The following is a 15376-nucleotide window of genomic DNA, read 5'->3' on the forward strand; positions in this document are numbered from 1 at the left end:
AAAGCAAGGGCCCACGACCCACGTTTGGGTCCCGACCAACCATTTGTGAAGCACTGTTCTATACCACTGGTGTTTTATTGGTAAAGATTTGGTGCAATCACCGCCGCAAACCACGTTTGATTCCTGTGCATACAGTGTTTTGTGAATTTGCCTTTGGCAAAATCTTATTTAGTAATGCACACCAAATACTGTATATATTTCCTATTTTATAGTGTATAAGGCGCTCTGGGTTATATGGCACACTTGGCAATTTCTGGCCAATTTTGGGGTTTGAGGTGCACCTTATAGACCTTAAAATATGGTACATTATTGGAAGTAAATGGTAAATGGTCTGCATTTATATAGCGCTTTTCAAGTCAATGAAGACCTCCCAAAGCACTTACCCATTCACACACACACTCACACACCAATAGGGAGTCAGCCATGCAAGGCGCCTACCTGCTTATTGGGGGCATTAGGACACTTCAACATATAACTCAGAGGAGCCTGCGACCTCTTGATCCCAAGACGAGCGCTCTACCTCCTGACCTATGCCGCCCTATAATAATAAAACAGATAAATAAACATATATTTTAACAAATTAATATACGAGTACATGTATTAAGATGTTTCCGGCCAAAGTGTTACAGAGAACAACTGTAAGGCAGCAGAGAGTAGTTTTAAATATACAATATGTAATCATCTTTGTGTGCACATACTTTATTGTATAATAGCTGCTCATTAATGCATATGCAAGTGTCTTAAATACACAAAAAGACTATAGCACAGCTGTTTACATTTCTAACACAAACAACACATCCCACGCATGTGTTTTGTCTGAACTTGACGTCACCAACAACCACGACAACCATTATCGGTGCAAGCAGGTGGTGAAAGACGGTCCCAATCTCGGGTCCATTACCGTGGTTTACCTGCAGCATCATCACTTGTCAAAGTGGCAAACGTGAGTTGGGAGGCAAAAGGGAAAGGCAAAGAAAAAAAGGGAGAGGACAGATGTGTGAGAATGCGGTAGCACTAGTAGCAGAGGATGCGTGAGAAATACACAAATGTGTAGGAAATCTTTTATTTTCCCTCTCACTGCATATGTGTGTTATTCTTTTGGGGAAGACCGTTGTTTTACAGAAAAGAGGTTAAACATAGCAGGAAGGAGGTAAGCAAGAAAAATTATTTTCTTTACGCCTTAACATTCACCTAGAATCCCAATCCAAGACGTACCTAAAGTAAATTGAATGATGTTTTTGAACCGTTTGAAGAAAATGGATATACAGTATGAATAGTTTTGTCCCAAAATGAATTGATCACTAAAAGTGCTACTTACGTTAAGTAATCTGAGTTAGAACACACAGAAATAGGTTTTTTTACACGTGCCAGATTCTTTTATGCAATCAAATGCCTGCAAAAGAGTGTAGCATGGGCATCTTAGCTGAAAAACAGGTGAGACATTTACTTGAAGCCTTAGCTAGTACCTTGTCAAAATTGATCACCGCAAGAGGATCCGGTTCCACTTGCTTCCCTCTCCCAGCCAGCCTCTCGTCCCGGGATATCCCTGGTTGGTTCAGCATAACCTCTCATCCCGTCCGGCCCGTTTCCACGACTACACTACCTGATCTGTCCAATGTTCCCGCCTGCTACCACCAATTTCAAAAGGTCTTCAGTAAGGCCAAGGCCACCTCTCTGCCACCGCATCGATCCTACGACTGCGCCATTGACCTCCTCTCAGGCTCGACTCCTCCCCGGGGCCGCCTCTACTCCCTTTCGGCACCCAAGAGGCGTGCTGGCATCATACGATCTTCCTCTTCACTGGCAGGGGCAGGGTTTTTCTTCGTGGGAAAGAAGAACGGAACATTACGTCCCTGCATCGACTACCGAGGCCTGAACGACATCACGGTGAAGAATCGCTACCCTCTGCCACTGCTCTCCTCTGCCACTGCTCTCCTCTGCCTTTGAGCTGCTCCAGGGAGGGCCACGGTCTTCACCAAGCTGGATCTCCACAACGCTTACCACCTGGTGTGAATCCGGGAAGGCGACGAGTGGGAGACGGCATTCAACACCCCTACAGGGCACTACGAATACCTAGTCATGCCCTTTGGCCTTACCAACGCACCCGCCGTCTTACAAAGACTCATTAACAACGTGCTGTGTGATATGTTGAACTGGTTTGTTTTTGTTTACCTCGATGACATCCTGATCTTTTCCAAGTCCCAGGAGGAACACACTCAGCACATACAATTCGTTCTTCGCCGCCTCCTGGAGAACTCAATCTTCGTTAAGGCTGAAAAGTGTGAGTTCCACGCCAAGACCGTGTCCTTCCTGGGGTATATCGTGGCTGACAGTAGCATCCAGATGGATCCCGCCAAGGTGTCTGCAGTCACCTCCTGGCCCATCCCCAACTGCCAAAAGAAGCTCCAACACTTCCTCTGATTTGCAAATTCCTACCGCCAATCATACGGAACTACAGCTCTGTGGCAGCCCCTCTCACGGCTCTCACCAGTCCCAAGGAGACGTTCCGATGGTTACCGGCGGCCAATGAAGGCTTCACTATCCTCAAGCCCACATTTCCTCAGCACCTATTCTCAAGGTACCTGACCCCGAACGCCAGCTCATCGTAGAGGTGGATGCTTCGGACGTGGGAGTTGGAGCAGTCCTTGTCTAGAGGTCAACCGAGGACCACAAGATCCATCTCTGCGCCTTCTTCCTACGCCGTCTCTCACCTGCGGAGTGCAATTATGATGTGCGCAACCGGGAGCTATGGGCCGTAACTCGCCCTGGAGGAATGGCGACACTGGCTGGATGTGGTGTCGGTACCATTCCTGGTGTGGACAGGTCATAAGAATCTCCAATACATCCACTCGGCTAAGCGCCGGAACTTCAGACAGTCTCATTGGTCCCTATTTTTCGCCCGGTTTAACTTTACCCTCTCTGATGCCCTCTCCCACCAGTTCCAAAAGGAGGGCAGCCTCCATCTTCCCTGCTTCCCGTTTGGTGGCTGCGCTCACCTGGGACATCGAGGGCCGGGTGAGAAGGGCGCTCCTAGACCAACCGGGCCCCAGCGCCTGCCCCGATGGTCGTCTGTTCCGGAGGATCTCCGATCGGAGGTTCTCCAATGGGGGCATGACTCCCTGCTGGCCTGCCACCCGGGGGCTGCTCGGACTAGTAGTCTCCTTCCCCGACGCTTCTGGTGGCCCTCCTTGGTGAAGGACATCCGGGAATACGTTCAGGCCTGCCAGACCTGCTGCCAGAATAAGTCGTCCAACTAACCGCCCGCTGGCCTTCTTCAGCCTCTTCCTGTCCCTAATCGTCCTTGGTCCCACATCTCTATGGATTTTGTGACTGCACTGCCTGCTTGAGAGGGGATGATGACCGTCCTCACGGTGGAGGACCGCTTCAACAAACTCGTCAACTTCGTGGCAATCCCAAGGCTTCCCTCCTCCAAGGAAACCGCACAGGTAGTCCAGTTCCATCTCTTCAGGCTCCATGGCATTCCGAGAGACATTGTTTCTGAACAGGCCCCCAGTTCTCCTCCGGGTTTTGGAAGGAGTTCTGTCGTCTTCTGGGGGCTTCGGTCTCTCCTCGGGGTTTTACCCCCAGTCGACTGGCCAGTCGACTTTTTAACAGCCTGACGGAACAATGTTAAAATACACTACTCAGTACAATATGAGTACTCATGTAGAAACATCACGATCAGTCTGAAACGAGATACAGAAAAACTATAAAGCTGTGATATCTCACGTTAAAGTCCTCAAGGAAGTCATCTGATGAGTTGATATTCTGTAAAAAGGAAGGTATTCCATCTAGGATAATCCGTTGAATCCAACCGTATATAATATTTACTCCGAAACACACGATATTGCCGAGAGATTTAAAAAAAAAACAAAAAACGCCTAAAATCATTACTGCTTTGTTGGATAAAATACGTACGCAAAACGTATAAATTGACTGGTATGCGATATTCGCGACTACTGCTTGCAAGCAACCCCCCAACCCCGCTTCCCCCGTTGCATGCGGCCACATTTGTTATGTCGCTCATTATCAACTTGGACAAAAGGTTTATACGTGTATATAATCATGATTTTACTTTTTGAGGCGAATTGTAATATCGACGTTTCTCCGAGGAATCGATTTTTGTGATGCATACCTGTCAACCTCCAGGGCTCCATGCCAGTACTAACTGTCGTATTTTCCCGTACAAAATACAAAATAATAGTATTTTAATGTATTTTGTGCATAATAATAGTGTTATTGGTAATATACTGATCAAATGAACCCCTAAAAGTCTTATTCTTATTTTACCTGTGTTTTTATGTCTTTTTTTTCTTATCTCTTGTTTCTTTTTTTCTTGACTCTATTTATTTTTCCCCGCTTTCCTTGTTTTGTTCTTTATTTTCCCCTTTTCTTTTTTTCTTCTTTTATTTATTTTTTTCCTACATCCACTTTTCTTTGGGTGGCAAGTGCGTATCTGTGGGTGGACACTGCCCATCCCTGTCCCCCTCTAGTAACACCCCTGCTAGGTTATAATGTGTGATTTTATCTCTATCTTTGCAGTGGAGCCTTTTCTGAGGTGGTCCTGGCCCAGGAGAAGCTGACGGGTCGGATGTTTGCCGTCAAGTGCATCCCCAAAAAGGCTCTGAAAGGGAAAGAGAGCAGCATTGAGAACGAGATTGCCGTGCTGAGGAAGTGAGAGCAGCGCCACTCTAGCACACACTCTCACACATTAAACATAAACCTGTGTGTGCGCCGAATTTGTGGTTACTGGGGCAACTATACATCACCGTTCCACAGGTCATGAATCAAATCCCACCTCAGTTGAACGGTACAGTCACAATTATTTATCATCACTAAAAAAATCCATCAATTAAAATATCTGAAGGTTTATTCTCCTTATAAGAATTTTGAACCTAATACCGAGATCCCTCGGTTATCGCAGTTAATGGGGACCAGAACCGCCCGCGAAAAGTGAAAATTCATGAAGTTGCATCACACCTTCATGTTTTAATTGGCAATATAAAAAGTTAAAATAAAATGGAGGACATCCTTCAAAATTAAACGCAGCTTCAGGTTTTACGAGGCCACCTCTGTGTGGTCTGGGCTTTATCACTCCCCAAACCCTACGCGGGAAACGATTGGATCCTATGTTTTATTGTCATTATACAAAAGTAAAACGAAATTGGAGAGCTTCTCCTTTCAATGTTAGAAATCAATTTGGTGCACGACGCGGTAGCATCAGGTGTCCTCAAATTGAGCCGGATGATCAAAATAAGACGGTCCCAAATGTAATAGTTTCCCAAGAGTTGTGGCTCCAAAGTGATCTGTTTCATGGCTAATGGACCTGGTTTTGGCAAGATACAAGGTCTGCAGCAGTTGCACTTGGGAGTTGTTAGGCTAGCTGTAAGCAGTTGGCCGGATCAAAAGCAACGCTCTTGCCCGAGTTCTGGAACTCGGTAATAATCCGCGGAGCACCCACTAGTTTATTTATGTTCTTCTGAGTTTCCTCAGAGTCCGTTTTAATTTATGAATTTCCTAAAGCTTCTGGGCTTGTTTTGATTTGGAGACTTAGACAGAGCATGCTCATCCTGCCTGTTTGACTGACAGCCTATACTAGCTTATCACAGTCACGTACGCAAACACTCATACCCACCCTCTAGACACTCACCCAATCTGCCCCGTGCAGCACTTACTCTGTGCCCTCTCTAACCACAATGATTGATACGTTGATATAAATGACGTAAAGACGTTTCAGTTAAGAATATTCGAAGGAGTGTACCAGCGATAACCGGAGCGCGAAGTAGCGAGGGGTCTCTGTATTTTGTTTTCTGTTTCCGTGTCAACGCAACAAGGACAGAGAGCCCCACATAGCGAAGAGATCAACAGCTTATATTTGATATTTGCCCGTACATCTCCAGATGGTGTGCACATCATTGTCTTTCATTCAAAGGCACTCAATCGTCAGCTTTCAAACGTGTCGATTTACTATCTGAACGGTGAGAGATGCAAATATCTCCCACCTCAGACTTGTGAAGCAGATGTGTGATGAGAATTAAATTAATTTAAAAGTGAATCCATCCTTGGAGGACAAGGATAACTGTACATGCTGCAGGGTCCAAATGCATCATTTATTTACTGTATGTAGGGGTTGGCTATAATATGAGGATATTTGACTGTTGAAGAATTTAACCAGATTGGGATTTAGAATAACTGAAAGATTGTTAGATAGTCTATTCAGTAATTCATTTTGTCGAGTTCTAAGAAATCAGTGTTCTGTTCAATATAGTGCTTTTTATGTTATTTATCTTATCTTTATCAAATATAGTTACGAGAGAGCAGTTCTGCCGAATAATTAGCTCCGTATGTCCTTATTTTGGCCAAGTCAAGTCAAGTCAGGTCACATTTATTTATATAGCCCTTGATCACAAAAATGTCTCAAAGGACTGCACAGGATTACAATGACACAATTACCTGATCTTAAACCAACACGCGGGCAAGGAACAACTCAAAACCTCAGCGTGAGGAAAAAGAGAAACCTTGAGAATGGACCTCACAAGTGGTAATCCCCCTTTCAGGATGACCAGGGTGAATTACATTTAGCATTACAGTACACAAACATAGTAAACACTAGGTATCATGTTGAAAATTTGTCCGGAAAGTGCATGACTGCAGCGACACCCCCAGCCTGTAAACTAGTCCAGAAAGTCTATGACGGCCACGACGCAGCTTCCCATCTCTGCCAGCTGGTCCATGCAGGCGTTCACATGCCATATTATGGCATAGCATATGATTCGCAAAATGGCTCCATTTTTAATTTAAGATTATGCATTTAAAAACTCAAAATGCAGAGAATTTGTTTTGCATGGCATAATATAACTATCTTAAAAAATAATATAAATACATCCATCCATCATTCCATTATCTGCACCGCTTATCCTCAGTAGGGTCGCGGGGATGATGGAGCCCATCCCAGCTATCTTCCGGCAGTGGGCAGGGGACACCCTGAACCGGTTGCCAGCCAGTAATATAAATACTTTCTAAATGAATAAATAAATCATGAATTAATTAAAAAATAGGGGTGTGTGTTATACATGAGTGTGCAATATACATGAATAAATACAGAAATAGTTTATTTTCTTTACCCAATTCCCGGTTCTAAATTAGAAATGTAAGGGTAAAGATTGTGTGATGCTGTAGCATTTAAGAAGAGCTCTTGTGCAAGCACTGCCATTATCCTGGATAGTCCTTAACTACACATACTCACATTGCCGCTGTGTCCCATCACAGCACACTCGTAAAGACTCTTATATACTCGCTTGGGGCACCGACTGGGAATGCCTTCGAGTGGGAAGGCTAGACCTGAGGGGATTTATTGCTGCTCCAAAAGCAGCCGACAATTAACCCGAATGCTTATGTTAGATGTGTTCAGGTTGATACGTTAATGCACGCTCATGCTTGCATAGATAAGCACTCTCCTATGACCTTACCATAGAAAAATCACTAAAAGAGGTAAATAGATGAAGTCATTGTGTCCAAATATTCTGTTTACTGTATTTTTTGCACTATAGGGTGCACCGGTTTATAAGGCACACTCCCAAGAATATAGGGGAAGGGAATATATTCTGTCTCTGCTTTAAGCTGCACAATTCTTTTAATTGATACATTTGAGAATTGAGTTTCTTTTTAATTTGGGGTGATGCTTGTAATAAGGGTGCTATAGCGGGTCCTGAAGTCAGACCAGTTGAGAACCACTGCACTAGACCACCCCTGGTACAGATGACGTATAAAAAAGCTTTAGATCTAATCTCATTATCACAATATTTTTACTCATGGTGCCAGTAGCCTAGATGGTAAGGCGCCCGCTTTGAGACTGGGAGGTCGGTGGTTCGCGCCCCGGCCGAGTCATTCCTAAGGGGTTGGGGGTGTTGGGGTTTTTAAGGGTTATTGTTCTATCTTCGTTATTCATTATCCATTATCCGTTATCGGTCAGTTCATAATACGCTACAAAGCCTAGGAGCCGGGACACTTACTCTCAGCCAAAAGGCCAAGCTAAGGTCCTAGCCCTAAAGCCTTGCTGCGATCATTGCGAATGCACCGTTCCCGGAGGTACTGCAATACCGGGCCGATGCGTGGAGTGGACAGAGCAAGCTCTTATTCCTTCTCCGGATTGCAAAAATCAAAGATCATGGCAAAGGCCAAGCTAAGGACTGACATAGCATCAAAGCCACAAAGGCCAAGTTAAGGTCCTAGCAATAAAGCGTTGTCACCGAGGTGATCTAAAAGCTCCTCTGTGGCAGGGCCCCAGGGGTCGATGAGATCCGCCCGGAGTTCATTAAGGCTCTGGATGTTGTGGGCGTGTCATGGTTGACACGCCTCTGCAACATCGCGTGGACACCGGGGACAGTGCCTCTGGACTGGCAGACCGGGGTGGTGGCTCCCCTCTTTAAGAAGGGGAACCGGAGAGTGTGTTCCAACTACAGGGAGCCTCCCTGGTAAGGTCTATTCAGGGGTACTGGAGAGAAGGGTCCGCCAGGAGGTCGAATCTCGGATTCAGGAGGAACAGTGTGGTTTTCGTCCTGGCCGTGGAACACTGGACCAGCTCTACACACTCTGCAGGGTCTTTGAGGGTGCATGGGAGTTTGCATGTGTTTTGTGGACTTGGAGAAGGCATTCGACCGTGTTCCTCGGGAGGCCCTGTGGGGGGTGCTTCGGGAGTACAGTGGAACCTCGGTCTTCGAACGCCTCTCAGTTCGGACAAATCTGTGTTCGATCAAAAATTTCGAGAAATTCTTGCTTCGCTGACGGTCAAAAAATCGGAGTTCGAACGCCGGTACGCTAGGGTGCGATGCTGAGCGGCGTACGGGTGTTTTAGCCCCTAATTATGCCTCCGAAGAAGGTCGGTGCAAGCAGGACAGGTGAAAAAAGACAAGTTGTTCGTCCAACTATTGCCTTTAAGAAAGACATAATAGCTAAATATGAAAGAGGTGTACGAATTTCCGATGATGCTAGTGAATACAGCATGGCTAAATCTACTATCAGTACGATAGTAAAGAATAAGGCAGCTGTGAAATCGAGTGATGCGGCTAAGGAAGTTAGCACTGTAAGCAAGCAACTGCCGCAAGTTTTGGAAGAGGTTGAAAAACTTTTGAGGCTTTTTCTCTCCCCACCGTCCACCACAAAGGTAAGAAATCCTATTCATAATCCTTTTTTTATTTTCACACGTTCATGTTAGCGTAATCTTTCGTACGGAAGATTACGCTAACGCGAACGTACGATTAGCCTAGGTTATCTTCATGTTTACGTTCATGTTAAACATTTAGGGTGTTGGAACGGATTAAAACAATTTTACATTACTTTTAATGGGAAAAACGATTTCCTGTGATTGACCAAATCGGTTTTCGAACAGGGTTCTGGAACGGATTATGGTCGAGAACCGAGGTTCCACTGTATGGGGTACCGCGCACAGTCTTATCCGGGCTGTGCGGTCCCTGTATGCGGTGCCAGAGTCTGGTCCGCAATGCCGGCAATAAGTCGGATTCGTTCCCGGTGAGGGTTGGACTCCACCAGAGCTGCCCTTTGTCACCGATTCTGTTCTTAACTTTTATGGACAGAATTTCTAGGCGCAGCCTTGGTGGGGATGGAGTCCGGTTCGGGGGCCTCAGCATTGCGTCACTGCTTTTTGCAGATGATGCAGATGAGTAAGTTGGAGTATTTTTTCAGAAATTAGCGCAACACCGCCACACTTCTTCAAAGAGCGTGCTACATGACAGCTCGCGTAGTCTTGAGGAGAAGCCTCATTTTACAGTAAAAACTCATCCGGTCTCAACCAAGTTTCACACAGACCAATCAGGTTAAGTTTGTGATCACGAATAAGATCACCAACGAGAAGAGCTTTAGGAGCAAGATATCTAATATTTAAAAGACCAAATTTTAGCTTTGCTGAATCTTTGAACTTAGCTGAAGTTTTTGTAGAAATCGTCACAACGTTCAGGCGTGTTGAGTCTCAGGCGTCGGTTGACAGGCAAGATCGTTGAAGAAATATTGGTGGAATTAGGCACAATTCCATCATCCATCACCAGTACAGTAGCACTATAAAAAATACTAAAGAAATGTGACAAAAATCAGACTGCAGAAACACTACAAAAATACAACTAGAGTAATACTACAAAAATACAGGCTGGTTACGTCCCCGACAAACATTCTTTTCTTCACATTAGCATGCGAAGGGTCATTACAGAGTTTACCTCATTTGTAGATCGATGGTGAAACTAATCCAGTCAGTTGGCTGTCTTTTGGGCAAAAAAAGGTTGTGAAGCACTGTTTTATTCATATGCAAGATATTTAAGGGACAAATAGCGCAAGTTGGGAATGTCCTCCCGACATTGTAGAGAAAAGTCGATGATTTTCTGGGTTGTGTTGATGACCATAATGCACCCTGCATACCACACCGTGATGCCATATGCCAGGTTGCTCTCTGCTGTGGCTATCTAGAAGGAAACCAACAGCTTCTGTTCCAGGTTGTTTTTCCTTAGCACTCTCAGAAGTGTCGTTACACAAGCAGAATAATAATATGGAAACATATTTACTTGCATTAATACATGACTGAATTTGATGAAAGTAACAGAGCTTTCCTTTCATGTATTTTACTCTCGGTTTGTCTTCACAGAATCAAGCATGAAAATATTGTGGCCCTGGAGGACATCTATGAGAGTCCAGATCATCTCTATCTCATTATGCAATTGTGAGTTGAACTTCAAGTAAGATTGACTTGTTCTAATGGAAGTCTTTTTTAAATTTAAGTATAATTTTATTTATTTAATCTATGTGTTTATGTACAACATGTTTTTTATTTGTTTCATATAACAAAAATGCTCTACAAGATGCATTACTTATTATACCTGGTCTGTGAGATTTCTTGCCCGTGATCGGTCCGTTGCCACACGTGAATGCCTATGGGATCACATTGTGGGAAGTTGCTGCCATCTTCTGGGTGTTTTGGAGAACAACTTTGATTGAAATTGATTTTATTTAATATCGCTAAAAAGACTGTGAATAAGACTTTTTCCAGGAACCGTTTGGATTTTCTCTTTAGCTCACGGTCGCATGATTACAGTAATTCGAATAGTACGCTAATGTACTGATAAAGCCAAGTTGGAATTTACTCATTTTGAAATTGTTTTTTGTAAATTGGTACATTTACTTACGGATTTAATTCGTTCTGGGAGTAGCTTTGTAACCTGAAACATTTGTAAGAAGAGACACCTTTTGAATGTAATTGCGCTAATCCGTTTCAAGGCCCCAAAAGTATGATATATTTTTGGATAAATCATGGAAGAGCATTAAAACCTAAAACAAAAAATAAACACAATAAACTTAAAATGAGAGGCACATAGTGCAGAAAAACAAAGAAAAAAATGAAATAATAAAAATATTCATTTACTTTTCAAATGGTCGCATTATTTAATTGTCTGCTACAGTGTTTTTTGCCGGGCATTTAATGAAAAACCGATCTAATGACGTCTTCATTTGCCGGTTTTTGACAATCCGTTGCAAATGCAGTACACTGTAGTCATCATAATGAGCAAAAGCCCGTCCTGTCACCACTTTTTCTGGGTGATTCCTTTCCACAAATTCCAAGACCTTGTGGTATTTTGCCAAAATCTCTTTAATTTGGGCTGATGCAATGATGGCTCCATCCTCCTCCTTGTCATCTCTTACTTCCTGTTGCACGTTGGTTTGTGTTTTCATACCTTTCTTTTATCTCTTGCTTTTTCTCTTGCTATTACCCACTTTTTCGACATGTCTTTTGTGGGGTCCATTGTAAATGATAGCTCTTCACCAGTGTACTATACAGTGGACTCTTTACAGAGCAGGAAACGACCACAAAGAGCATTCCGGGATTCATGCATTTGTTCCCGCTTGCCAGGTAGAACTCTGGGAGCGGCAAATGGCAGCGCATAGTGTACTTTATTTTTGACTTTGAATCCACAAATGCCTTTGTAGCTAGAGGCAATACTTTCCTGTTCAGGTAATTTGTAACCTGAACTTTTCGTATTTAGATATATTTGTAAGTCGATGTACTACTGTATTGTTCACATTGGTGTAAACACATTTTTGTGGATAAACTGGGATATTTATTTTCAATCTCTCTCTGTTGCCCAGACAACGTATACGTGAAGACCAGAGCTTCCTGTTGTCCTTATTAGCCAATTAACAGTGTACCATTGTCTGCTGACAGGCCTCTCCTGGCAACTCCACAATCGACTTTAACCATTCAGTCCTGCGCCCTCTTGCTAGCAAAAAGTTATTATTTTCTCTGGAAGGTTTAAAATTGCTCACAGGTTCTATTGTAGCTTGGCCTTTTGTCAGAAAAGCATAGTGAAAGGTTCTCAGATGAGCTCAGATGTTCTTTTGAGAAGATCCGACCACCGTTTCTTTGTGCATCAGAATTTCTCTTTCTATCGTCTGCCTTTGTCTGCTATTTCTCTCTTCCTTCGTCCCTTCACACATCATTTTCATCACCGTCAAAGCCGTTCGCGGGTCAGAGCACATCACTGAGCATGTTTACAATTTCAAAGGTAACATTTGAAACTTTTTGGGAGTTTAAATTTTGAAACTCTGCAAGTAAGGACAGATAAACCCTCAAATATAACCCATATCATTGTTTTTATAGTTCACATCAGAGATTAGATTTTTCTGCGCACGTCTTTGCTTGAACAATGAAATAAGAAAATTGATATATTACAAATCCCATTTGTTCTGGCCTTTTGTGCCGCTGGCTGCACTCCTCTGTAACATCGCCACAACCCAGCAGAAAGCATTTGTGTCATAGACTGGCAGAAAACGGACTTTTCTAAATTGGTTAATACTCCGTACACGTAGTGCAGTGGTTAGCGCAATCGCCTGACACACGAAAGGTCCCCGGTTTGAGGCCCGGTGGAAACATATGTTGGCCTGTAGAGGGATGGGCGCAACTAGGCTGTATTTACCCAAGACACACCACAGGAAATGGTGTTCATACAACCCTAGTGGTTAAGGGATTTAGCCAGACAACATAATAGGAAGAAGTAGTGTCCTTATTCATTGAATACAAGTTCAAGTTGTGAATTATTGTTAAAACTGTTAGAGGTGGAGTGTGTCATTTGAGGTGTCCTTGAGTAGTATAGTAAAGTATATCTTTTCTATTGGGTATGTGTTAACAATGCTCAACAGAGTCCGAGAAGCCCTTACAATTTTTTTCAAACATCCTTACCTGCATTTATCTTACTTTTAGCAAAGCTGTCCGGGCAATGGAACACATTTGGTAGGATGAAAAGGAAGGGATTTGTAGGGTGACTATATGCTTGTCACTGCAGTTTTTTGTTGGTGTAGCATAAAATGGTGAAAGTAAGAAAAGGCCTGTTTCAAGGACAGTCCAAACGCCAACCAAAACCCCCCAAAAGATAAAAAAAGAAGAGTTTATTCAGGCGCTTATCGGAAAAGCACTTACTTGACGTGCAACATAATGAGCCTAACACAGGCTTCTTTAGTGACACAAGCCAGAATATTGTGTCAGCAAGTAAGAATGTTCCAAATTACATACAGCGCCTTCAAACCTTCAAAGCCCTAATGTATAAGATTCGAGTACTAGGCGGAACTGTGTTGTCTGGTTCGAGCAATGGCCAGTGATACAGGGCACAGCGTGGCGGCAGGATGCCAAACAAACATGGTGCCGACTTAAGTGGGGATTTCACGGTGTAAAAGAAATACAAATTTCTTGACGTTTTTTTTAATTAACATTGATATGATTATTCATGTATTTTGTCTAGTTTTCACATTAATGACTGTTTGTTTTTTTGTACCACTAGATGGCACTAAATATTACACACTGTCCTTCTAAAATATCAATGCTTGATTTTATTTGGTATAAAAATATTCATTCAAATAAAACACAATTTATTCAAATTATAACCAAAAGACTTGTGTTATATCATAAACATATTTTTTTAAAGACTAATAAATGAGATGTGTGAGTATGACACAACTTGAGATGCTCTTAAAAGAAGCCCAAATTTGGATTTTTCGAAGGTAGCTTGTCCCTGTGGTGTTTTTAGTACTTTAGTATTTGGTTGTCATTTGCTGCAACACACTGACTACCTTTAGAAGCTATTGTAAAGCCGTCAACTGTCCTTCTTTGGACTACTCATTCTTTTAAAGCAGGGCTCTCAAGCTCGCCGCCTCCAGGGTGATGGTTTAAGCACAATATTGGATTGTTCTGGTGTAAATGTTTTTTTCTTGGGGCCATATATTTTCTGGTGAATGCTTAGAACTGCACTGTAATTTACTGTTCATGTTCATTTAATTAGCATGTTTTTTAGTTAAAAGGCATTACTACAAGACTCGTAAAAAAAGGGTTTCCCTATTTTCTGCTCACTGTTTAGAAGGACTTTACATCCCTTTGAAAGGATTCTCATTGCTCCTTCTTCTAATCCAAAATTGTTTTTCAAATTGCGGGAAATCACCAATTACCTTTGACCAAAGACCCCCCTGTGTGGGTTATAAAACAAAACATAAAACATTTGGACTTCGTTTCATATGAGCACATCATTTTTAATCATAAATATATACAGTAAGGTTATCGCGGTTAATGGGGACCAAAACCACCCGCGATAAGTGAAAATCCGCGATGTAGCGGCGCACCTTCAAAAAAAAAAAAATATATATATATATATTTTTTGTTTTTAAATTATTATTTTTTAGACCCGGTTAATGGGGACCAAAACCACCCGCAAAAACTGAACATCTGCGAAGTAGAAACGCCCCTCCAAAAAGAAAAAAAAAAAGTTTTAATATTATTCTTCAGACCCGTTTAATGGGGAGCAAAGCCACCCGCAAAAAGTGAAAATGTGCGAAGTATCGACGTCCCTTCAAAAAGAAAAAAAAAATGTCATCTCATCTCATTATCTGCACCTCTTATCCTTATTATTCGCGAGCGAGCCCCTAACCCGCGGCGCGGGTACTTTCGGGCGCGATACGCACTACACCGCGACGGCCTGTCGGAAGCGCAGCAGAATGCGCGTTCACGCGAGAGGGGGGGAGGATTTTGTACGGGAGTCGGATTTGGGCACAATACCGGCGCGCGGTTTTGGTGCGGCTTCCGCTTCACCGCCGTAATGCAAAATAGTCTTTGAGATCCCGTCAGCAAACACGAGCTTTAACGTGCGCCACGAGCGCCATGCTAAGCCGGGAAGGCTCTCGACTTACTCTGGCCGTACTGAGTGTACTGGTAGCCCACGGCTGCCACTGCTGGGTCCACGCGGCTTCCGTTTCACCTCCCCCTAACCCCCACAGGTCCCCCCTACCCCTTTCACCCCCATCGAGGGCCATGTAGCGCCATGTAGAGCCATCGCGGCCC

The 15376-nt window shown here is 43.4% G+C and overlaps 1 protein-coding gene and 1 pseudogene across 4 annotated transcripts in view; one reads left to right on the forward strand and one right to left on the reverse strand.

The window, feature by feature from the left end:
- camk1da (calcium/calmodulin-dependent protein kinase 1Da) overlaps positions 1-15376 on the forward strand; it is an 86893-nt gene that overhangs the window by 29057 nt on the left and 42460 nt on the right. Inside the window, exons 2-4 of one of the 4 annotated variants that reach the window (XM_088347435.1) lie at positions 4543-4674; positions 9594-9680; positions 10649-10723. In XM_088347435.1, the coding sequence (XP_088203561.1) occupies positions 4543-4674; positions 9594-9680; positions 10649-10723 (294 nt within the window). Of the gene's footprint in view, positions 1-4537; positions 4675-8512; positions 9164-9593; positions 9681-10648; positions 10740-15376 lie in introns of those variants that run through there. The other 3 variants (XM_088347432.1, XM_088347433.1, XM_088347434.1) reach the window with 3 other exon arrangements.
- Positions 8067-8224, reverse strand: LOC148357359 (U2 spliceosomal RNA; annotated as a pseudogene).

Source organism: Urocampus carinirostris, chromosome 11 (assembly GCF_059441175.1).
Source record: "Urocampus carinirostris isolate Australia breed hairy pipefish chromosome 11, RoL_Ucar_1.0, whole genome shotgun sequence".
NCBI lineage: Eukaryota > Metazoa > Chordata > Actinopteri > Syngnathiformes > Syngnathidae > Urocampus > Urocampus carinirostris.